The 24,390-nt window shown below is 37.0% G+C and overlaps 1 protein-coding gene across 6 annotated transcripts in view; it reads right to left on the reverse strand.

Annotated features, from left to right (window-relative positions):
* Window positions 1–24,390, reverse strand: part of armc8 (armadillo repeat containing 8) — a 110,463-nt gene that overhangs the window by 60,367 nt on the left and 25,706 nt on the right. For all 6 annotated transcript variants that reach the window (XM_041200330.1, XM_041200332.1, XM_041200331.1 and 3 more), the window contains 8 exons: window positions 23,651–23,731; window positions 21,685–21,760; window positions 20,964–21,054; window positions 20,638–20,698; window positions 17,098–17,298; window positions 16,149–16,244; window positions 3,036–3,118; window positions 67–148 (listed from right to left, as the gene is read on the reverse strand). In XM_041200330.1, coding sequence (XP_041056264.1) covers window positions 67–148; window positions 3,036–3,118; window positions 16,149–16,244; window positions 17,098–17,298; window positions 20,638–20,698; window positions 20,964–21,054; window positions 21,685–21,760; window positions 23,651–23,731 — 771 coding nt within the window. The remainder of the gene's footprint in view (window positions 1–66; window positions 149–3,035; window positions 3,119–16,148; window positions 16,245–17,097; window positions 17,299–20,637; window positions 20,699–20,963; window positions 21,055–21,684; window positions 21,761–23,650; window positions 23,732–24,390) is intronic.

Here is a 24,390-nt window from a genome sequence, read left to right on the forward strand (position 1 = left end):
ATATTTAAAGTTTATTCTGAAATTTCAATATAATTAATGGTCCTTAAAATGCATGCCACTACCTACCTTCATTAGTGGTTTCCACACTGTGTGATCCTGAAAACTTGTCCGGAGCTGCTGCACTGATCTGGACAGACTATGCAAACATCTATGAATGTAAATCAGAAAAAGATGCATATCTTTAAAAAAACATATAAAATTAAATGAATGTGGATGGAGTGTTTGATCATCCCCTATTAATGCAAGGATGAGTAGTGATCAAGCATTCAAGACCAGTGATTGAGCAGATTAAATAAGACAAACCCCTATCAATATATGTAGTAGTAAATTAGAGTAATAATCTATGACCTGCATCAAACAAACCTGATGATATGTTCAAAACAGTAGCAGAGGGTGAGGGCTTGGCAGAAGAACTGAACAGCTATTTTCAACCTTCACATTGCAGAAGGAAGATATAATGCAAGAGGGTTTGGAGAAAACTAAAGATTAATGCAGGGAAGTACTGTGAAATTAATTGAAAACAGAAAAACTGTAATGGGATGAAATCATACAAATCGCTAGACCTTGATAGTTTCTATGTATATTAGGAGGCAAATAAACTGGGAATGCATTCATTATAACCTCCGAAAGCTCACTGGATTTAGGGAAAGTGCAATGACACTGGAAGGCAGCAAATGTTACACCTTTATTTAAAAAGGTGAGAAACCTAGCAACTACAGACCAGTAAGATTAACGTTTGTAGTAGGAAGATTTTAAGAAAACATTAAGGACAAAGTAAAAGCACTCTTCAAAAGGTGCTTTTGCGAAAGGTGCATCGTGTCAATCAACCTATTAGAGCCCCTCGTCACAGATATTGAAGTGGTGCATAGAAGAGGATTAGGTGGTATATTCACAGATTTAAGATTCCACACATGTTCCTAGCTAAAATTGAGACACATGGAATTGGATGGGAAATTGGTTGAAATGTAGGAGGTAGACAATTAGGATAAAAGGGATAGCAATAACGATTGCTATAACTCCCACTCCAAGAATTCATGTTAATTCTCAGCTTTTCATCGTAGGCATTATCTGGATTTGGGAACAGAAGGAAATAAATCCAAGCCTACAGATGATCCTAATATAGCAAATACTGTAAATTGTGAAGACAGTAGAAAATTATGAAAGGGTGTAAATAAACTAAGTGAACATGCAGGTGCAATTCAGCAAAGAGTGAGTTGGTACACTTTGGGCTAAGAATGGCAGATAGTCTTGTTCAAATGGGAAATACTGGAGGAGGTAGATAAAAGTTTTAGAGGTCCATGTATATAAATTGCTAATAGTTTGCCTTCAAGTGGAAATTATTAAAATACGAATGTGACACGGGCTTTATCACAAGAGATACAGAATATAAAAGTATTACTTCAATGATACAGAATGCCTATGAAACATCATTTGGACAGTTTGACCTTAGGAATGTTGTTTACTCCAAGAAAATCCAACAACTATTCACCAGGAAAATAACTGGGAGGCAGTGCTATGAAAGATTTTGTAAACATTTTTTTTTCATCCAATAGATAAGTAGTTTAAATGATGAAGGCAATTAATGGGATCTAGAACAAGGTAATATATACCTAGTATTCCAGTTAAATGCAAATCTAGGAATGATTTCTCCTCAGATCGCAATAAAGACAAAGTCAACTGACATACTTAAAAAAGAAATAGACTGTTACTTGGGAATTACACTTTAAGGGAAATGGAGAAAAGACAATAATTAGAGTGAGTTGCTATGGCTAACAGAAATGGCAGAGCAGAAATAATGGGCTGAATGGCCTACATCTGTGTCCCATCTGTTCCTACATTTCAAAAATAAGATTAGCCATTAAAAACTAAACTGCCCAAATGATTATTGCCAAAAGATCAGAAGATCAAGAAAAATGAAGCCAGCTGTTCAGTCCTTCCTACCGAAAAACCACCTTTAGTGCCCAATAGTTTCTTAAATAAACTTGATCCAGTTGGTTGGTTTTGCAAAAACAACTTCCTGACATGAATATAAAATTAGTCTTTCACGAAATTGACACTTTGTCTCCTTGTCCCACTATCAAAATTTCACTTGAGAATTTATTATTTCTATTCCATTAAATAGCTTGGCATAACTTTGAGGTCTCCTAACTGTCTCCTAAGGTTGAACAGCTGCATTTTTTTCTGGTCTTTTTTCGTAACTCAGTCCTCTATGCCTGGGAACAGCCACTACCATCTTTGATCTGTCTCTTTTACGAGGGTTTCTCCAGTCAAGCTGACATATATCCACTTAATGCAAGACAACCCAAAGACAACTCAAAACAACCTTGTAGACAAAATCAAAGTACACTCCACCTACATAATGAGGGTTTCTCCAGTCAAGCTGACATATATCCATTTACATAGCTGCATCTTACACAAAAATCAATAGTAAATTGGAATTTGCCTAACTAGTTATACGTATTAAAATGCATCTTGGAATAATTTACTAATTCAATTATCCAAAGATCAATAGGGTTGTTGGATTTAATTCCTAGAAAAAATGATGTTTCAACCATGAAAGCTAAAAGATTCCCCCCAGGCACTTGAGAAGCTGAAAGCATAACCACAAAACTATCAAACCAACTTTTATTTTAATTAGTTATTTGATGCGGTCATTCTTTCACCGAATTAGAATTTGCTTGTTAATCTACCATACAACTAATAATTTAAAATTGATAGCATACTTGCATTATAGTGCAGTAGAATTTTACCAGAGGTGGTTAAGTGCTAGGCCCTCAAAGAATACTTCGAGTTCTTTAAAGGAAGTGCTTAAACTTCAAGTTCATGGCTTATCCCACCCTAGCCAGCTAATTAAAAAGCAAATCTGGACTTGCTGTCATTCTATATTTTATTATCCATGCAAAGTGCTACAGGAGTATTTACTAAGCTGATTAAAGATTCAGTGTCTGCTGAGTCAATACAATACTAATCACTACATTTGTTTTACAACTATCAAATTTTATTTCAGACAGGAAAGTTCAGGAGTCCATCCATACCTGACAGCAGCTAACCGCACCTTGATACTAGACTCAGCTAAGCCAGTCACAATTCGATCCATCATATTTTCAGTCTCAATAATCTATAACAAAAAGTTAACAGTGGCATAAGTAACTAACAGGGTTTGTGATGTCACAAATTCAGAGGCATAATTAAATCTAGCCTTTGCACTTTATAAGATATTATTTTAGCTGGGGCTCAGTAAGAGGCAGACAAAATGATTCAAATAGTTTTCATAAACTTCACAAATTTAACATATTCATTACAATATGAAGGTAGAATAATTTCATAGTAGAAACTCATATGGGCTTGAAAGAATAGTAGATGATAAGCAATCAGTACCAACCCATTAATCACAAGTTGGGGGTCAATTGGTCTATAGTTTCTATTACCTGGCACCATCAATCTAAATTTTACCCTCCACAAACGGAATCTCAACACAGTAAAAAAGCTTGCTAGCAAACAAAAGACCATCAAAGACCATCCATGCAGCAATCGTCCCTGAAATGAACTGTGCTTGTAGGAAGCTCCCATGCAGAGGTAATTGTTCATCTCCTGGATTTGGTAACTCAGCCAATCTAGGAAATGGAGATCATCTTCATTGGCATTGTCCCTATTCTAAATCCTTCCAAACACAATAAAGGATTAAGTTTATCTGTCTTAAAAGTGATGCTAAAGAATGGCCACTAAGTGGCAAATTAGAAATCAATAACTCTTAGATTTGGTTATTCTGATTTCTCTGCATCAACAAATTTATTCACAGGATAAAAACAAAACAACATAATTGTTTAACCAATCTCATCTGTTCTAATATCTCTCCCTGTGACTCAATGCCAAATTCTGTTTGAGAATTCCCTTGTAAAGCATCTTGCCGCATTTTACAACATTAAAGGTGCTTTTTAAATGTTGGTAGCAGTTGCAAAGGCAAAGTTCAATCTCAAGTTGCAGTTGATTGTTAAAATCAACCCCTCAAAATCAGGCCATTTACTCAATCAATCCTTCTTAAAATGCACTGCTCTTCAAGAGAAATTTATGTTTAGAAGTTTTACCTGGCAACGTGCAGCCTCCCAATCAGGGATGCCATTTCCAAGGCAGGCCATCACCTGAGAGTATGAGACACTTGCATCCAGTCTCAGCCTCACAACACCCTTCTTATAGAAATGAGTAGGACACCAGCTTTCAATAGCATTTTTTCTAAAACATCTCTTTTTCTCTATCCCCCCTCGCTTCCCATCGACCCCAAATCAACACATGCATCAGATGTAGAATTTTATTTCTTATTAGTTATTGGAACGCAGGAAACAGGATTAGGACAGTATTTATTGTCCCTTGTGGGCTTTAAGGGACAACTATGAAATGTGGGGCTGGGGTTACTTTTAGACTAGGTCAGGCAGAGTTAAGAAGCCCCTTCCCTGAAAGACATGAGTGATCCACTGGGCTTTTACAACAACCTGGCGGCTTCCACTGTCATTTTTTCCCGGTGCTAGCCCAGCAATCGATTGAATTCAGTTTCACAATTTACTATTATGTCACTTAACTTCACAACCTTCGGGTAGAACCACAACGCTACTGTACCCTCTTAAGGAAGCCCAAAGACAGCAATGTCCTCTTTCATCCGATTTACTTTCTTAAATTGGCACTCAATGTTCAAGCAATTTTAAAAAGAAAACTAAACGTGCTAAGTTGCATTCTGCTGTTTTCATTCCATAGCTTTACTTATAGGTCAAGCAGTGTATTAATTTCTAATCTTGGTGGTTGGGGGGGGTGGGGGGGGTTACTGAAAAGTTTACAGCCTGCTCTTAGATGGAAAAGACTTCATTTTAAACCTGATCCACTTGAGGGAAATTTTATCAAAATTGTTGTTATATATTGATACATGCAAAATAGATAAAGTAGCTGCAGCACAATCACTGAATAGACATTACTGAACCTCTATTATTCAATTAACATCTTTTTTTAAATCCCAGAGGGAAAGCAGCATTTTAACAAACCAGAACATCACCTGTTCTCACAAATTTCCCTGACATCAAATTTTTACCACTGTACTTAACTTATGACTTCGAATAGGTGTTATCAGTTTAAATCAAATTCTGTACAACAATAAAATTGCAAATTCAACTTTCCACTATATTGCAAATTGATTAAAATCTTGCAATAGAAATTTGGATTTTGGTAAGGAAGCAGCAATTATACTTTTTTCCAAGAACTTAGCTGATCCTAAAGAACCCTTCACAATAATAAACTGAAACTTTCAGAAAATCATGATGAAATAATTAGTCTCGACTCAACTAGCATCATCTATTGAAAATTGATTTTCTTTAAATAAAAACACCCATGTACAGTTGTGTAAACTCTTATATCCCCAAGTTTCTCTCTGGAAATGTATATCCGTACTTACTGCAGAATTCAAATTTGTTAGAAAATAAACAAATCCCATTTCAATTTGTATTCTTAATTCTTAGTAAACCTATCTACCTAAAGGGCTCCTTGGTTGAAGATTACTTATTTAAAATTGCTAACTGCATAAATAGTGTTGTGACATTGTGGAGTCATAGAAACCAGCACCACATATCAATACTGTTATTATGACAAGGTTCTTTCAGCCACTATTACTACACAATACTCTGAATTCTAGTTGGAATGAAGAGTTATTATTCAGGTAATCAGCTTAGATAAATCTCAAGTGCAAAACTTTTGACTGCAGTGAACTTTGTCTGAATACTACAAACAGAAATACAGTGAATACATAGCAGGTCTGTCAGTGACCATAAGGAGAAAAGATATGTCAACGTTTCCAGTCTATATCTGAAAAAGTTAAACCATCTTTTCAATTCAAATTTAATTCAATTTCACTTTATTATCCATAAGGAAGTTCATACAGAAATTAATTTCTGGTACATTGCTCGTTCATTAACAAAATTACATATGAATAACAAGAAAAAAATTCCTATCACAGAGACCTAACTTTAATTAAATATGTATTAAAAACTATTCCAATGCATTAAAATAATCAGAGAGTCCCATTCTAAGTGCATATCCTCATTCATACAAACTCCTGTTAAAAGTTCTTAGGGAAGGGCACAAATGGGTTTAGGAACCGATTTGTCCTGCATCTGATGGATTGTAACCGTTTCCCCGCACGCATCCAATAGCAATAATGAGACAAAGGGTGATTCTCATTATTCATGACACTCTTTACTTACATCAAAATTCTTCGAGAGCAGATTTCATCAAGAAAGATCTGCTCACCAAATACACAGTCTTTCAAATGCCACACACCTGTGTATTTATAGCTTCTTGTGTTTTTAGTTCAGATTTCCAGCAGTTACAGATTTCTATTTTTATCTCAACATTAAAGAATTGATTGAAGAGTGTAATTTAATCACAAAATGCAAGTTCAATGAAATGAAAACAATGATAACAGAGACTAACCCATGCACTAGAAGACTGTTGAAATAGTCACAGAATATATAAACATTACACTTCTTCCCAATTTTCTAGCCAAGCAAACTGGCAAGAAATCTCTGCTTCTTCAAGTCAACCCCAACAAAATAAGACTTACACTGTGGAGAAACACCTCAGTTAAGAACTGAAACTTGGGAGGCAGGGGAGGAGGAGAGGTGGGTGTAAAGAGAAAGGTAGTAGTAATCCACATCCAAATACTCGTGCCTCATAGCAAAACGATCTAAATGTAAGCAACTTAGGTGGGCACATCTTATACACACACACAGACAGAATTACATCTCTAACTGAAAATGCATCTTGCGTGCATGTTATTTAAAATCTTCTCAAAACTTTTTGCAATGGGACAGAACATACAGTTCCCACAGCTTATGGCTGGATGCTTGTGCAAATATTATTTACAGGTTTACCTGTTATGCACAATACACGATAGAGCTACAAGAATGTTGGATTCACTGAGAATATAAATCTTGCCTTCCTTAGGTTGCACTTATACTATACAACCTTTTAGCAATTGCTGTGATGTATCAATAACCAGGGACGGACCCAACTCCAGAGCAAAGTTTCCTCCAAAAGATTTCACTCTGATTTGCTCCCAAATCAGGGTACACCCCTACTGGGTTTGTTTGTAAATTTAGCATTGATGGTCTCACACTGATCCCATAGTTGCAAAAGACTGTATTTAATAAAAATAAAATTGGAAGAAAGTTCCTTCTATTTCGCTCAAAAGCACTGGCAGAACCAGGACCTTTGAGGTATCCTGTGAGTTAATACCCCAACAACTTTAGCCAAATCCTTCTGCTCCTGATAAAGACTTGCTTTTATATTGCACTTAATAATATGCCAGAATGAACTTCCTTGAAGTGTAGTTACCATTATATTGGCAAACACAAAAGTCATTCTGCACAGAGGACAGTACAATAAAAAGAAGTTGTTTATTGACAAAAATAGCTGGAAAAAACTAAGATGAAAGCAAAATGCTGTTTAATGACGTTATCTGAGGAAGGCATGGCCTGAAAATTGGTAGAACTCTATGCTTTTTTGAAGGAAAACTGATCTTTAACATCCACAGAAACAGGCATCTTGGTTCAATGCCTCACCCCCAAAGGAATCACCACCATCAAGCATTAAACTTCATTCAGGTGTCATCTTACATTATGAACTCAAACCCTAGTAATGGGGCTGGAACACACAGCCTTCTAAGCCACAGGTGAAATGACTAGCAAATCCGACAAAGTTGCAACCATCAAATTAATGAGACGTTACTACCATATTTCCACTAATCAAATCAGCAATTAGACATGGTAATGCTACATTACAATGGTCCACTATGAACCAGCCATTCTATTATAGACATTAAAAACTATTGGAATGACTCTAGTAGAATGGCTAGTTCATAGCAGACCATTGTAACACGTATAATTATAATGACTGTAAACATATGCACATTATAGCTTTCAGATATTCAATGACTTTTTTAAAGTTTTAATATAGGTTTAATATGCCTTGATGTTTCATCACCATCAGCAGTGCTTGACTAAAATGATCAAATGGTTAAAAAGAATCTCAATGGAATGTTTTATATATTTTTTTAAACAACATCTATTGATGACATCAAGGCTTTTGGCCAGATGCTATTACTGACAACGGTATGAGGGTGGTGGATTATCAATGGAAATATCAACTAGCACATCCGTTCTTCTCCTTCACACTGCTGGGCTAACTCCAACTCATTTTCATCAGGGTTTGTTAAAGAAACTAAAGATACCAAAACAAAAACAGATACGTAGGTTGGTGATAATTCTTCGTAATAATTTAATTATGTGCAAAAACATTAGATAATTTTTAATATTAAGAAGCACTAGTAGCTAGGGGTGCCTGACGAGTGCAATTGTCTCAATTAGTTGGTTACGAGTACAGCAGACTGTGACAATTGGGCTGCCACATCAACAGGAAAGTCACAGATTTACCATAACTTGACAGATGCTTCTTCAAGCAATGGCTAACTTTGCATAGAGAGAGCAACATTCCAACCTGCATTTTATATATGCAACATATAAAATTTATGGTTCATGAATACTTTAACAACATTATTGGAAATAATGAACACCTTAAGTTGTGAATCATTATAATCAATATTTCAATAACCCTGCCGACATGGTGCTCTATAACCAGTTTATAGATGCTTGATATCATACAACATGCATTATAGGTTTCGTTTTTAAATCCAAATGCTCCAAATAAGCCGTGCTGACTTTGCTCTTATATTACTTTATGACAGGATTGATCTTAAAGTCTCATGACAAAGTCAAGCCTAACTTTTAGTCAAATATGGTAAAAGGAATTTTCCTATAATGTGCAGTTTCTCAATGTAGTAATGGCAACTTCCAAAAGGGATGCAATGCCATTTTACAGTCATTTGTCAATTCATTCTAAAATTAACAACTCAAAATGCACAGAAGGAATTTGAAAGTTGTTATCCAATCTTAGGATTGCTCAGGATATAACTTACAGATCACTTACATGCAAAAGTATTTGCTAAAAAGTCTTGAAATATGTTGCTACAATAGATCAATTATGATTCATGCCTTCATCACAAAACAATTAGGTTATTAAAAATAAAAAAAAAAATCTACTGCAGTCATTTAAAAAAACAAGTATCCACCCAGTCAATGGCAGAAAATCTATTACAATCCACCCAATCTACAATGTGCCAAAGGTACTTATTCCTTAAATTGAAAATGTAATTTACAATATTTGGTTAGATCCCATGAGAGAAAAGTAGATTGACATTTTAAACCTTTAAAATCATAACACTAAACAGCAGCAATTTTTAGGTACTGGTAATAGTTCCGCAGCTTTATCAAATCACTCATTAAACAGCAGTTAAAATCAGGATTTTGCAACAATACTGCTAACTTTCATAGTTAAGATATCAATTTTGTTAAGGGAATTTGCATTTTTCTGTTTCTGTTGCTTTGGTTTATATTGAGCACAGGAAACAACAGGAGAATATAATTTTGAAAACTAAGCTGGAAACTGAGTTGACATGGTAGTCATTAACAGAGCATTAACAACTTCATCATTTTCAACTCATTATCTCCAAGTCAGGTTTTCCATACAAGGGCATCAACATTAAAAGTAAAAAGGCATTGGAAGATATTCTGAATTCTCAATCTGTTTTTGAAAGGAGTTACTGATGATGAGTAATCCATTTTTGTGGGGCATCTTTTTGTGCTAAAGATGAGGGCTGTCAGTGGTGGAGAATAGAACGTTTTTTTAGTTCTGGCAGTATTTAGCATGATGCACTCAGCCACGTGCAGCATAGGGAGGTACACAGCACAGCTTTCAACTACTCTGCTCCAACAATGCACCTTAACCACAACCTTAGAAAAGACCTTTGAACCACAAGAGATTATTTCATATATATGCTTTCCTTCAGGTACTGAGAATAAGATTAATAACCCACTATGACATCTCAAAGAGGTAAAACACTTTAAAATTATTGTTGAATTGAAATTGCTTTTTGCTAAAGCAGCCAATAAGGAGAAGCACATTAATAAACAATGATTAATCTGAATAGCAGTGATAAGAAATAGAGTGGGTAAAATATCCTGCGATGGTATCACATACTCAAGAAAATCATAAAATTACCAAAAAAAGGGAAAATTCTCACAAGTAGGAGGCCTTTTTACAGCAAAACAATGAACAAAGGAGTCCCAAAGTTTTTTTGGTTGCTACCATTATGCATGATATGCCATATGACAGTCCAACCTGGAGCTGTTAAAAGGCTCTCTGCAGCAGCGCTTGCAAACATAAAAGAAATCTGAACAAGGGGCTCCCTTAGAATTTACAGCGCAGCAAAAATTGTTAATGATCTACTTTGAATGATTAAAAGTAATGACTATGATAGCACAAAAGAACATAGAACCAATTGGGAATTGATCAAAAACACCTAAAACCTCTTTCAAAACCAAAAAGCAGCTTTGGAGTGGGCAGGAAAGGCTTTATAGAAGTGCAAACAAAAATGTCAGGCCACAGCAGGTTTTCCCCACCAAGCTAAAAATATTCCCTTTTGCTCGTACTGCAATTGATTTAATTCAGACATTACGTCGTGTCTGATATTTGGCCTAGGTTTCGATGAAAATATTTACTAAGTACTTTGACTAAGGGTAGGGAAGAACTTAAAACAATTCGATGTAAAGGGTGACTTCATGCAGAAAGTAAGTATCTGATCGATGTCCTGGAACAGAATATCCATCTATTTTCTGCGAAGGCAAATCAAAAATGTTGGCAGCAACTCTGAACAGGCCCAAGGTAAAGGATCCTACAGCTCTTATTAGTTAAAACTAATAAGATTTGGAAACAAATAACTTAGAGCAGAGAGAATTTACATCCACCTTAGCAATAAGCCTTAGTTCAATAGCCAAAAATTCTGGGCATTGTAAACCAGAGTTCATTCTTTTAACATTCTAGAATTATAGCCTCAACCTGCTGTGGACCAACTTTGTATGTCAAATAACGCAATTGATAGTTATACATGAATTACAGACATGCAAGAAGTCCCACATTGATGATTCATGCATAAATATATTCAAAGCCAAAGGATAAACCTCATTTTAGAGCAGTGTAACTGCAAAGGCCATATTTAGGAGAGGGCAGATATCCTGGAGCATAGAGGCGCACAAGAACATGTGGTGTACTAGGGTCTATTTTTTTCAGGTATTTGGAGATGCATCAAAATTCCACATAGTGGGAATACCCTTGTTTCCAAGGTTCTTTATGTGTTATACACATGTACTGTTCAATGATTATGCCGAATATCATTCGCTCTGGATGGTAAGTAAATATATCGCACACATTAAGTGACTGACAGACCTTCATAAAATGCAGAATGCAATATGAATTCCTACTGTCCATTTTGTTGAAAAACTTCAGGCAAACACTTTTTAAATGAATATTCTTTCAGTGGCCTTACAGACAATGCTCAACACTTGGACAGCAAGACTGAGAGAGCCAGAGTCATTGTGTTCGGCAACAGTGGTGCTTTCTAATTGGACAGCAGAATGCAAGTAGGTGAAAGCAGAATGGGTAAATTCTAATGAAATTGTCCAGTGAGGGAGGTGGACTTGAATAAACAGGCAACCACCATGAAACTACAACTTAACTTCCCAGTCAATAACATAAGCAGTGGAGCACCTGCCTACTGTTTACAAATGAATAATGAATGGATCGAGATAGGACAGCGTAAAATAATGAGTGAATTTTGAATCGATTTGGTTCCTTTTCATGGAGATACAAGTCAGTGCCCATATACAAACATAATTCAGTTATTTTTCTTCTGTTGCATTAATAATGTGCAAAAGGCAATTTTATTCACTGTCCTGCTATAATAAAAAGGATGTTAGTATGAACTATAGAGGTCAATAACATAGTTGCTAATTAACTGTACATGCACAAGGGACAGAAAAGAATAAACATATAAGTAAAAAATGTCTCTAAAAATATTTACTTGTGGAGGTATAAAAAATGGCCCAATTCAATGGATATCCTCAGAAATCATATGGGAATGAGGTACTTTTTGTCTCTAATTCATATATTTTTGAAAAACCACCTTGAGCACTATGACAGTGCAGTGTTTGAACACTATTTCAGTGCGATTACACTGAAAAGTACTTGCACATTAAGAAGTTGAACAAATTCACCTCACAAATTGTAAATATTAATTTATTTTTTTATCATGACAAGATTTTCCTGGGATAACAACATACTAAAACTTACTTGGTAAATTGGGCCAGCAAAAATTATTTCCCAAAGTTTAACCAACAATTTATGAATATTTAGGGTAAGTCACAGATGGACACCACACTTTAGGAAGGAGGTCAAGTGCCTTGGAGTAGGTACAGAGATTTACCAAAACGATACCGAGGTGAGCGACTTCATTTATGTAGAAAGATGAGAGAAGGTGGGACTGTTTCCCTTCAAGCAGAAGGTTAAGGAGAAATTTAATAGAGGTGGTCAGTGTTTTGATAGAGTTGATTAGGGGGAAACAGTATTATGGTTAGTGTTTTTAAGAAAAAGATCAAACAAAAAATAAAATCAATCGTGAAAATAACCAACTGAAGGAAGGGCAACTACAATCGGTTAAAAAGGGACCAAACCAGGTGGATGGAATCAAAGACTGGCGAATAAAACAGTAAGTGACAATGGGAGGCCTTCAAAAGAGGGCATAGTTCAGGTACAGACTAGACACATTCCCACAAGGGAGGGGAAAGGCAGCAATTCAAAACTGGAATCCCTGGATGACTCTAGATGGAGGTAAAAACAAAACTGGAAAAGGAGGGTTAAGATAAATGTCACATTAATAATTCAGTAGAGAAGCAAGCTGAACACAAAATGTACAGGGAAGAAATAAAAAAGGAATTAAGGGGGCAAAACATACGTGAGAGATTAGATTAGCAGGTGACATAAAAGGAAACCCAAATGTCTTTCCTAAGCATAAGAGGGTAGCCGAAGGAAGGGTGGGCCAATTAGGGATCAAAAAGGTCTTCTTGCAGAGGCAGAGGGCATGGCTGAATTAATAAGTACTGTGCACTTTCCTTCACCAAAGAATAGATGCTGTCAATGTCACAGCAAGAGATAGTAGAGAAATTGCATGGATAAGAGTAGATAAGGATAAAAAGATTACTTTTCAAAAAGTACAAAAGTCACCTGGTCCTGAGAGACTGCATCCTAGGTTGCTGAGGGAAGTAAAGGTAGTGGGTTCTGGCCACAATCTTCCAATCCTCTGTGGATATGGAAGAGGTGTCAGAGAACTATGGATTCTCAAATGTAAAACCCTTGTTGAAAAAAAAGGGAGAGAGAGGGGAGGAGAGGAGAGGAATCCAACCATTACCAAGCCAGTCAGTTGAACATTGGTGATACTTTGAGACACATTAATTCAGGACAAAGTTAATTGGCATTTGGAAAAATACAAGTTAACCAATGAAAGCCAGCATGGATGTTAATTGCAAATTATGTTTGACTAACTTGAGTTCTTTGATGAAGGTCGTGCAATAGACTTGTTAGCAAAGGTTTGTGTGATTGCATACACAGTGTGGATACAAAATTGGCTAAGGGACAGAAAACCAAGAGTAGTGCTGAACAGTTGTTTTCTCAGACTGGAGGAGAAATGTGCAGTGGTGTCGCCCAACAGTTAGTATTGAGATCTCTGCTCTTTTTGATATACAGTAATGACCTGACCTTGGGATCCATACAGGGCATAATTTCAAAGTTTGCAGATGACACAGAACTCAAGTGTATTAAACAGTGCGGATGATAGTAACAAATGTCAGGAGGACACAGACTGGTGAAATGGACAAATGTAACTCACCTCGACTTCCCAAAGCCTGTCCACCATCTACAAGACATGAGTCAGGAGCATGATGGAATACTTTCTACTTGCCTGGATAAATGCAGCTCCAACAACATTCAAGAAGCTTCACACCACCGAGGACAAAGCAACCCACTCGTCTGGCACCCAAGCTACCGCCTTAAACATTCACTACTAGCACCACTAGTGCAGTGGCAGGAGTGTGTACCATATACAAGATACACTGCAACGACTCACCAAGGTTCCTCTGACCACACCTTCCAAACTTGCAACCTCTACCACCAAGGACAAGGGTAGCAGATGCATAGAAACACTACCACTTGTGAGTTCCCTTCCTAGCCACACATCATTCTGACTTGGAACTATATCAATGTTCCTTCACTATAACTGGGTCAAAAACTTTTGAGCTCCCTTCCTAACAGCATGGTAGGTGTATCTGCACAAGGACTGCAGCATTCAAGAAGGCAGCTCACCACCAGTTTCTCAAGGGCAATTAGGGATGGCCAAATGCTGGCTTAGCCAGCGGCACTTGCATCCCATGAACGAATATGTATATAAAAAAAAACACAGAACTGTGAAATAATTCATTCTGGCAGGGTGAATGAAGTGATACAATATATACTAATGGTACAATTTGAAAGTGGGTGCAAGAACAGCAAGACCTAGAGCCAGCACAAGTACAACGGATCAAACAGCCTTTTTCTGTGCTTTGATTATATAATTTGGGTTAATGAAGTTACCTTAAATGTTTTTACACCATTTGCACAAAAATCAATATAACAACTACTTTGATTTACCCTCAAAAAATGATTTCACCACAACTGTGCAAAAGCCTCTAAAGCAGAAGTTGTTTTCTAATCCCAAAATTATTTAAAGGGGTGTTCTTCTTCACTTCCTCCCACCTACCTCTCAGTTAACATTATTGCCCTCAACATTCTGCCCAGTGGTGCAAAAAAAAAGGCACTTGTAGCACCTGCTCCCTCTGAAACCTACGTTATAATATTAAAATAAGGCATTTCAGGTACCCTGACAAATACCTAATTACTTATTCTGTAACAAACATCACTAACACAGAAAAATCAAAATGCAGACCCACAGAATACCACATTGGGGATCTGCACATATGCAGTATTAGGTCTGTTCACCTTAAAGTTCAGCTTCTGACATAGCTACAATTTGCTCATCCTAATTTCTCAATCCTGCAGTCAACTCAATTTTGTTAGAAGCTGATGATTGCAGAGTTGTAACTCGCAGACAAACAAAAAAGGTCAAATGCCATTTTTCTTGTATATCAAACCTGAAAATGCAAAAAAACTGAAATGATTTTAACAATTAGTAAGATACCAGGTTCCCCACTCTAAGTTAGAGGTGACAACTGCTTAAGGAGGAAATTAATGTGAGCAGACTCTTTTCAAAGTCCACAGCATAACTTTGTCAAATTTGACAATCTTGCTCATGAAGAGCACAGGGAGTACATGAAACTGAAAATGCCACATTGTTGCAGGAAAAGGACACTTTAAGGTTGAGATTTCAGTCACATTGCCAGAGCAATATGGAAGCATGCATGTTTTCCAGCATTGGTGGCTCAGTCTTGATGGGCACACTTGCATGCACAACACAGTCCTCCTTTTTTGAGATAAGCCAAAGGCAAGAAGATGCCATTCTGGGTGGCTTATCACTTACTGTGTACGGATTAAAAATTAAACTACATTTTAAATGCCATTATTCTGTAACCTGAAGTTACCTGAAAAAAGTGTTTTGCTTTACTGTAGATTCAGAAAACAAGCTACCAGCAATGTCATTGCACAAAGCTTTATTTACAATTAAACTTGCACATCAGCAACACAAATGAACACATCAGCAGGCCACAAATTAAAAGTGATACAGAAACAGAAGCTGAGTACTTCCGGTTTGCAGCAGGTAGGTAGGCAAGCATTTATATAACTGGCATTACAGTACTACTGGAATATGTGAGTCAGTACTATACACTACACTTCACAGTGCTTATTTTGTTACTATTGTTACGAACTCATGCAAAGAATGTAATTTAAGGATCCGGTGCAGGTTCAACACAGGAAACACCAGTACTTGTCATTCCAACATGAACACGTCACAACTCATTTCTCTAGACAAATGAGTCTCAATCCCATTCATTCTTCAGATCTGATTATGCTCTTTCGTAAAGTCACTGTTAATTCTCTTCACCTTGTTCTCAGGTTGACGTCACTCCCTGCCTGTTGGTTGCCAGGACCGGGGGACGCCCCTCTCCCAGACTCACCTTCTTCCGGATGTCTTCGTCATTCGCTCCAAGGGAGGCATACAACTTGAATGCAGCTTGGCGAAGCTCATGAGCATGTTTGAGGTCATGGTCAAGCTGAAGAATATTAGGAAAGAAGAAAAAAATGAAGCACTTTTACATTTTTGAAGCAGTTGCAATTAATCCATTAATTATCAATAAAGTTAATACAGTGGCATACCAAATAGAATTATTTAAATAGTATCCATTCATTAAAGATGATTGTTAAAATATCAAACAATTCTTCAGCAGTTATCCATTTTCAATTACTGCCTTACATGTTGCAGGGGACCGTCATTATAGAAAAAATGGTTTCCAATTTAAATTTGGAAATCACAGCTACAAAGACAAATCAATACAGGCAAAATCAGATTGCCTTTTGCTGACAACATTACGTAGCAAATAAATAGTGCACTACTGCTATAAATAAATGCCAGTTTTGTAACGTAACAGTACAATATTATGCTCCATCACAGCAAGGCACAAATAATTCAAACAGTTATATTTGCTGAAGATTTACTGAAGGTTATCAGTAATAATTAAGGAATGGATTTTTTTTTGAAATGGAGGGCTCCATCTCCTGGCGATAGTGGGGGAAAAATCAAAACAATCTCCATCCTGCAGACTATATTCCACTGATGTGAAGTTACCTCAAAAGCAGCAGTGGAACAATTAATTCACAGGTTGCAGCTCTCTGGCTGACCTATGTCAGCATGAGTAGTATAAGAGGAATAGAAATGTGAAATGTTAGGGGACAGTAAATTACTACTGTGCAATTATTTAGATTAAAACCATGAACATAGCTGGTTTTATAATGGATCATCTTATCAAGATTAATACTGCAATGTATTCATCTACTTCATTATAACCAATATTACCTTTCCTCAAAATTAAAAGAAGTGTTTGTAAATTTACAAGTTAGGAAACTTACCCTTTTGATATCCGTGATTGCACTGACTGAACTCGGATACTTGAAGTAATCAGCGAGCATTGCAATAAGATGATCTGTGATGCTGGCAATCCTCTGTAACTCGACATCAGGTTCTATCAGATATGCCAAGGTTTCAGCACCTTCCACACGCTCCTCCAGCAGCCTCTCTTTACTGCACATCCTAACCAGGCATGGGAGTGTCTAAACAGACAAGGAATTTGGTGAGTTTAATTGAGATATTTGCAATACATACAATAGATTACATTTCTTTAAGTATGGGTGGGAGACCCATCTGAACATCACCTGAGGGTTTTTCAGGATTAGAGTTTCTAGTGTGCTGCCTTGTCATCACCAATGATCACCAAAAAGACAGTGGACTCAATTGTGTTTCACAAGCCACTGTCCTAAAAATAGGTCACCTTCAAGCCGTATTTTGCTTTCTCTCAGTTGAACCCACATAACTGTGTAACATAACCAACTGAACAGGTGCATATTTTGGAGGAGAATAAAACGATATTACAAAGGATGTCATGTAGTACATCTTGGCTTCCGTGGACAACTTGACCTCAGATTCAGAATTGGTCAAGTCTTGCTGAAGCACGACATCTCACTGTGTAAACCCTTCTGTAACCTTCTATTAGAAGAACTTTTGCACTGCAACTTGCTGGAAATGTGAGCTGGTAACAGTGTGGCAAGGAGTATCCAGGATCCCAGTTAACAGTGGGGCCAACAGTCTATCTTGCAAACCAAAGATTTAATGATTGAGAAAGAAAGCGGTTCAGTAGAGAAGAAGGGTGACTTAGAATCAAAACCAGATAGATAGAGAAAGATAAACTGAGGTCACAAAAGAAAGATCGAAAAAAAAGGAGTCAAAGGAAAACAGAGAAAAAAAATCCTACTAACTGGACATTTTTTAAATCTTTAACAGTTGACGACATGTAAGAATGAGATTGAACAGCTTAAATTGTTCCAAATCTAGGCCAGTGAGTTTGGAATTGCAACAACAATTATCATGCCCTTGTAAAAGGTGTTTTGTGTTCTAAACTTTCTGCACGAGTTTAACAAGATGGTGGCGCAGTGGTAATGTCACTGGACTCATAATCCCACCATGGCAGCTGGTGAAATTTGAATTCCGTTAATAAACCTGGAATATAAAGCTAGTCACAATAATGGTGACTATGAAACTATCATAGGTTTTTTTATGACAATCAATCTGGTTCACTAATGTCACTTAACGAAGGAAATCTGCCATCCTCACCTGGTCTGGCCTACATGTGATTCCAGACCCACAGCAATGTGGTGCAGTTTTAACATGTGAAGTTCAAGTACAGATCAACTCTGACTGAGTTCCCCAAAACAATGCATTCACCTTTACACAGAAGTTCAAGTCCAACCAGAGTGCAAAGTGACAGAGATGCAGTGACATTTGCAGATGTCACCAGGTCAGGTATCATTTTGGTGGCAATATCACATGACCAAACTTTTTTAAAAAAGTACAATGGAAAAACTTGGTGTCCATATTCCTCAGTTGTATTTAAACTACATAAGTTGTTCTATATCCAACATCTGCAACCACCTTTCCAGACTAAGTATATGGTTCTAGAACCAATAGTCTTGCTTCATATGCTCCCTATGAAGCGGCTGAATGTAACCTAGAGGTAGCTTCCTTAGACACCTGACAGATGTGTGAGAATGGTTCCCCAATGCCTAGAGAATTGACAAAAGCAAGCACAGGGATAAGATCCCATACATTATTGCTGAACAGAGAATTCATAAACACGGAATCCTCCAAACCATCTTCTCTGGGCAAACTCTACATGCCAGTGGGTTTCGAGTGATAGAATAGGGATATATCATTTAAAGACAGACAATCACCCCTCCATAATGGACACTATTTTCGAGCCTGTTGGGGGTGTACACCCACATCATAATTGAAAAATGCATACCAGCAAAAATAGTTTTTAAAATGCAGACACAAATTTATAAAAGGAAAGAAAAATCAACAGGAACTGCATGCTGATGCATTATGTTTCTTAAGCAGGTATAGGAGAATGTTCTCCAATACATTAGGCTCAAAGACACATGGGCTAATTGAGAATCCAGAAATGGCCAACTGTATTTCTGATTAGTAAATAAAAATGATTAATATAGTAACTGCACTGGGCATGTGCTCTCAATATTCATTCACATGATACATATGTGCAAACTTCACAACCTTTGACAATTTTAATTGTCGATTAAAATTGAAATGTGAAAGGCTGTGCACAATTGCTTTACTTCCTTGGTTACTGAATGGTAGCATGTTTATGAAGTAAACATACACTAGAGTATATTTACTTGTACTTATGGGTGCATGCTGCTGAAACCCTCATGCAACTGCAATCCCTAGGTTAGACCACTCCAATGCTCTCCTCCCTCTCATCATCCGCAATCTTCAGCTCCACCAAAACCCCGTTACCATATCATATCCCCCAACAAGTGCCACTTACTTGATTGTTCTGTCCTTACTTAAGCTACATTGGTCTCCATCTCCCAATACCCCAAATGTAAAATTTGGATTCTTGTGTTTAAAGGCCTCAATTGTGTCACCCTTCCTCTGTAACTTTCTTTGGAGCAACAAGATCCTGCTTCCCATGCTCAGTGTTGCTATTGGTTTGGACACCTGCATATCCTACCCCGTAATACAAATGTGGCCAGGCTGTCAGCTAGCTAAGCATGAGCTGGAATTTCCTCACTAAGTCCTTGTCTCTTCACTTCTCTCTCCTCCTTTAAGAGCTTCTTTGACCTAGGTTTTGGTCACTTCTCTTAAAATATCGAATTGGATTCCTTTTTTCTCCTTTGCCTCCATGAAGCACCATGGGTTACATCTTCACATTAAGATAGTTATACATTTCAAATTGTTGAATTAATAATTAATTGCATGTTAGAATAACAGATGATATATTGAAATTAAACACAGGTATAATAGCCCAATGCTTGCTTCAGACCTAAACTGCTAAGCAAGAAGAGGAAGAACTGACTCAGGAGTACAACCCTACTTGAATAATGTTTACTGTGAAGGGGATAAAAAAGTTTTAGATCTGGAGCAAAAAAACACAGAAAAATAGCATTCTGGTTTCTGAAACAAGATGAAGCAGCCTTACTTTAACAGAATTTTCACAATAGGAATCAATTGATCCCTACTGATTTCTTCTTTCCCCAATGTGGATGTTAGAATTGTTTTATCAAGCTGGAGGTGAAGTTTTTCTTGTACAATATAGCTCAGACTCCAAAACAAGATTCAGTCACTGCACAATTATAAGACGTGGAGCTTTACACTCTCACTAGGCTTGCCCCTTATTGTCTTTTATCAAACTGTTACCTCGAATTTGCAGTCTTGAAGTTAAAATCTTTTTAGCCAGAAACTTCTAATATTACAAGACTGAGCTGCCTTGCATACTATTATGGCCATCACTAAAATAACAGGGTGGACACACATCACAAAAAACTTTTACCCTTCAATCAGACAGGTCGAATGTATTGTTGAAATCTCATACCAACCTTTAAAACGATACTGTTATCATCTGTCCGGATTGCACCAGCCCTGCACATGTAAGTCAAACTGTAAAATGATAAAATTGGAACGTAAGTTACAGAAATAACGAGGATATTTAAAATTTGCGTGTTTTGTTAGTTATATGAGACAGACAATAAACGCAGCTGACTTATTAAGAACAAGCAAATATCCTCAAATGGTTATGCTATAAGCCATGATGTTTTGAACAGCTGTGATCCAAAGTTGTGGGAAGTTTATCTGTATATTTAATTTAAGTGGCAAGCCATGTATCTTTGACAAAATGTCACTAGTGAAAAAATTGAATAGGTACCATTTTGCAGATGTCAGCTGCATTTCAATAGGTTTATCCCTCTGCATCATCTTCACAAATACTTGGGGTAATAATTCACCATCCACCAACACTAAAATAGGAGAATATGAGCCATTAGACATGTTGCAACCAAAATATTTGAAAAAGAATGTCTGCATTGGCTTGGCAGTAGCTTTTACAAGAATGAGCTCATACTTCACTGATAGAAACAGCAAATGGTGGATTAATTATACTAGAATATAAACAAATATAAGCTACACAAAACTCTATAAAATACTAATATGAAAACCACCCATGGCTTTGAATCCTAAAAAGAGTAGCATCAATGTATTCACAGGCCTAAGACACCAGAGGGTGCCTCTGATCACTAAACATTACTTCAGACAAAAAGTCTATGTAGACAGAAAGCACACAATTGATTTTTAAATTGCTTCTGTAAAATTGGTTTCTAAAAATTTGTAAGAGCAAAACTACTTCAGACATCAAGTTAGTACTTAGATTAAACCTATCACAATGATGCCGAAAAGCCCCATAAAAATTATTTTACTAAAATGCTATGTACAGTGGCTATAGGTTTGTAAAAATGCATTAAGGTTCAACTCACACACTGGATTTCATACTAGATTGTAGCTATTTGAAAAGCAGCATTTCACGCTTCTAGAAATGATACAGAAGAGAGAAAATAAGTAGACGAAGAAATTCATCAAAATACAATACTCACCATTTACAAGAGTCAAAGAAACTTGGGGGTTTTCATAAGCCAAGACTGAAAAGCATTTTAATGCTTGCATCTGAACCTATTGAGAAACAATAAAATTGAATAAATTATCAATATATTTACATTTAAGCCAGTTTAAGATTAAGCTATAAAAGGTTTTGACATTCAGCTTCCACACTTATGTTGATAACATCCAGCTTTGCTCCTCCAACTACTTCAACTCCTCCACAACATCTCTGCTGCCAAACATCCAGTCTTGTAGAGGGCAACTTCTTCTAGCTGAATATTGAGAAGCTCAGTCATCACCAACTCCATCCCTCTCCTTGGTCACTCAAAGATTAGACCACGCTGTCTGCAGTCTCAACATCTATTCGACCTTATACCAAACGTCAGACCCCAATATCTTCTGCATCAGAAGGGCTGACTATTTCCATCTCCTGTTATAGTTGGATGATCAGCCATGATCATAATGAATGGCAGAGCAGGCTTGAAGAGCCAATTGGCCTACTCCTGCCCCTATTTTCTATGTTACTTCATTTGCTGCGATAGCTTTTATTCATAACTTTGGGATAATCAAGTCTGGCGGTCGTGATGCTCTCTTGGTGGGCCTCCCAAACTCTGCCTCAATAAACTTCAGGGCATCTAAAACTATGCTTCTTGTCTCCAATTCTATAAATACCTGTCACCTATTACAACCTAGCAGAGCATTATAGGTTCCCAACACTTCAACTGCCCAAAATTAAAATTCACAATGTTGTGCTTAAACCCCTGGCTTTTTTTATATCTGTAGCTTCTTCAATCCCTACAACTTCTCCCTGAAACCTCTGTTTCTCTGGCCCTTGGTTTTTTTTTAATATAAAAAAGGAAGCTTGATGGAGACACTCCTTCAACATCAGCTAAAGGAAGTGGGAGAAGGTTGGTTTTGGTAAGCAGCTTACATCTGATGATCAGCTCATGAAAACACCTGCAACACAAGCTATGAATGCTAACCATTTTCCTGCATACCAAAGAACATCAGTTCTTCAATGGTATATTGGGAACATTATGAAGATTCACTAGCATCATTCAAAAAAACAGCTTGACGTTCTCCCAGTTGAACAACTTTAGATCGTTAAGCGATAATTCAAAATGAACAAACTTGTTCTTTTGTGTTTAGAAATTAAATGGACGTTTCTAGTACAAACAGGATGCGGTGCCTGCATTTTTAATTTAGGGGCCTTAGTTTTAGGGACCTTAGCTACACTTGAAATATCTTTCAGAATCACAGAGTGCAGAAGAGGCCCTTTGGCCCATCGAATCTGCACCAACACATGAGAAACACCTGACCTACCTACCTAATCCCATTTAACAGCACTTGGTCCATTGGCTTGAATGTTATGACGTACCAAGTGCTTATCCAGGTACTTTTTAAAGAATGTGAGGCTACCCACCTCCACCACCCTCCCAGGCAGTGCATTCCAGACCGTCACCACCCTCTGGGTAAAAGAAATTTTCCTCACATTCCCTCCTAAACCTCCTGCCCCTCACCTTGAACTTATGCCCCTTGTGGCTGACCCTAGCCACCCTGTCCATGCCCCTCATAATCTTGTACACCTCAATCCAGGTTGCCCCTCAGTCTTCTCTGTTCCAACGAAAACAACCCAAGTCTATCCAAACTTACTTCATAATTTAAAAATGTTTCATCCTGGGCAACATCCTGGTGAATCTCCTCTGCAACCCCTCCAGTGCAATCACATCCTTCCTATAATGTGGCGACCAGAACTGCGCACACTACTCCAGCTGTGGTGTCACCAAGATTCTATACAACTCCAACATGACCTCCCTACTTTTGTAATCTATGCCTCAATTGATAAAGGCAAGTGTCCCATATGCCTTTTTCACCACCCCACTAAAGTGTCCCTCCACCTTCAGAGATCAATGGACATATTCTAGTGAATATTTCTTCTCTACGTAATTTTCAAGCACTTACTTTGTACGAAGGCGAAGTCAGTAGATGGGCAATGTTCTGAACGGCACCATGGGTGAACAACACAGCCTGGTGTTCCGGAGTCTAACAAAAACAAGAGGCATTTAATATTTCTGTCCCATTTCACTAACCCAAAGGCAAGTTTGAAAAAGAGGGGAAAAAATCATCCACGTATTAAATACTACTATATGGCTCAGACTTAAAAGGCAGGATTAGCTCATTTTTTAGTTTGGTTTGAAAGGGTAAAATTCTATCCACGCAGAAAAGGATTGATTTAAAAGCTGGTATTTTGAAAAAAAATTGACAAAAAAAGGGTAATTTTATTTCAAATGTGAAATTTCACATTATGTCCACAGTACACTTAAAATAGCTGAACTATATTTCTAAAATGAGGATCCTATAGCAAAGTACCACAATCAATAACAAATATCAAAAATAATGCATTTATATACAGCAATTTATCACATCTCAGCAACTTCGCCAAGTACTTCATATTAACTTGATTTACTCAGAAATGCAGACAAAGTAACTCAGGGAGTGACAAATAAATAGCACTAAGGTTGAATTTTAAAATGTCTAATGATTGGGAGATGGAAAAAGACAGGAGTCCATCTCTTCCCCATGAGAATTATTGTTGAGTCAGGATATGCAACTTTCTAATATTTTAGATTTAATCAGTAATAACATGCAAATAAAAGTAAAATATTCAGAGATAGCCAGTGTTAACACTGTATAATTTTTAA

This window comes from Carcharodon carcharias, chromosome 12 (genome assembly GCF_017639515.1).
Source record: "Carcharodon carcharias isolate sCarCar2 chromosome 12, sCarCar2.pri, whole genome shotgun sequence".
Lineage (NCBI taxonomy): Eukaryota > Metazoa > Chordata > Chondrichthyes > Lamniformes > Lamnidae > Carcharodon > Carcharodon carcharias.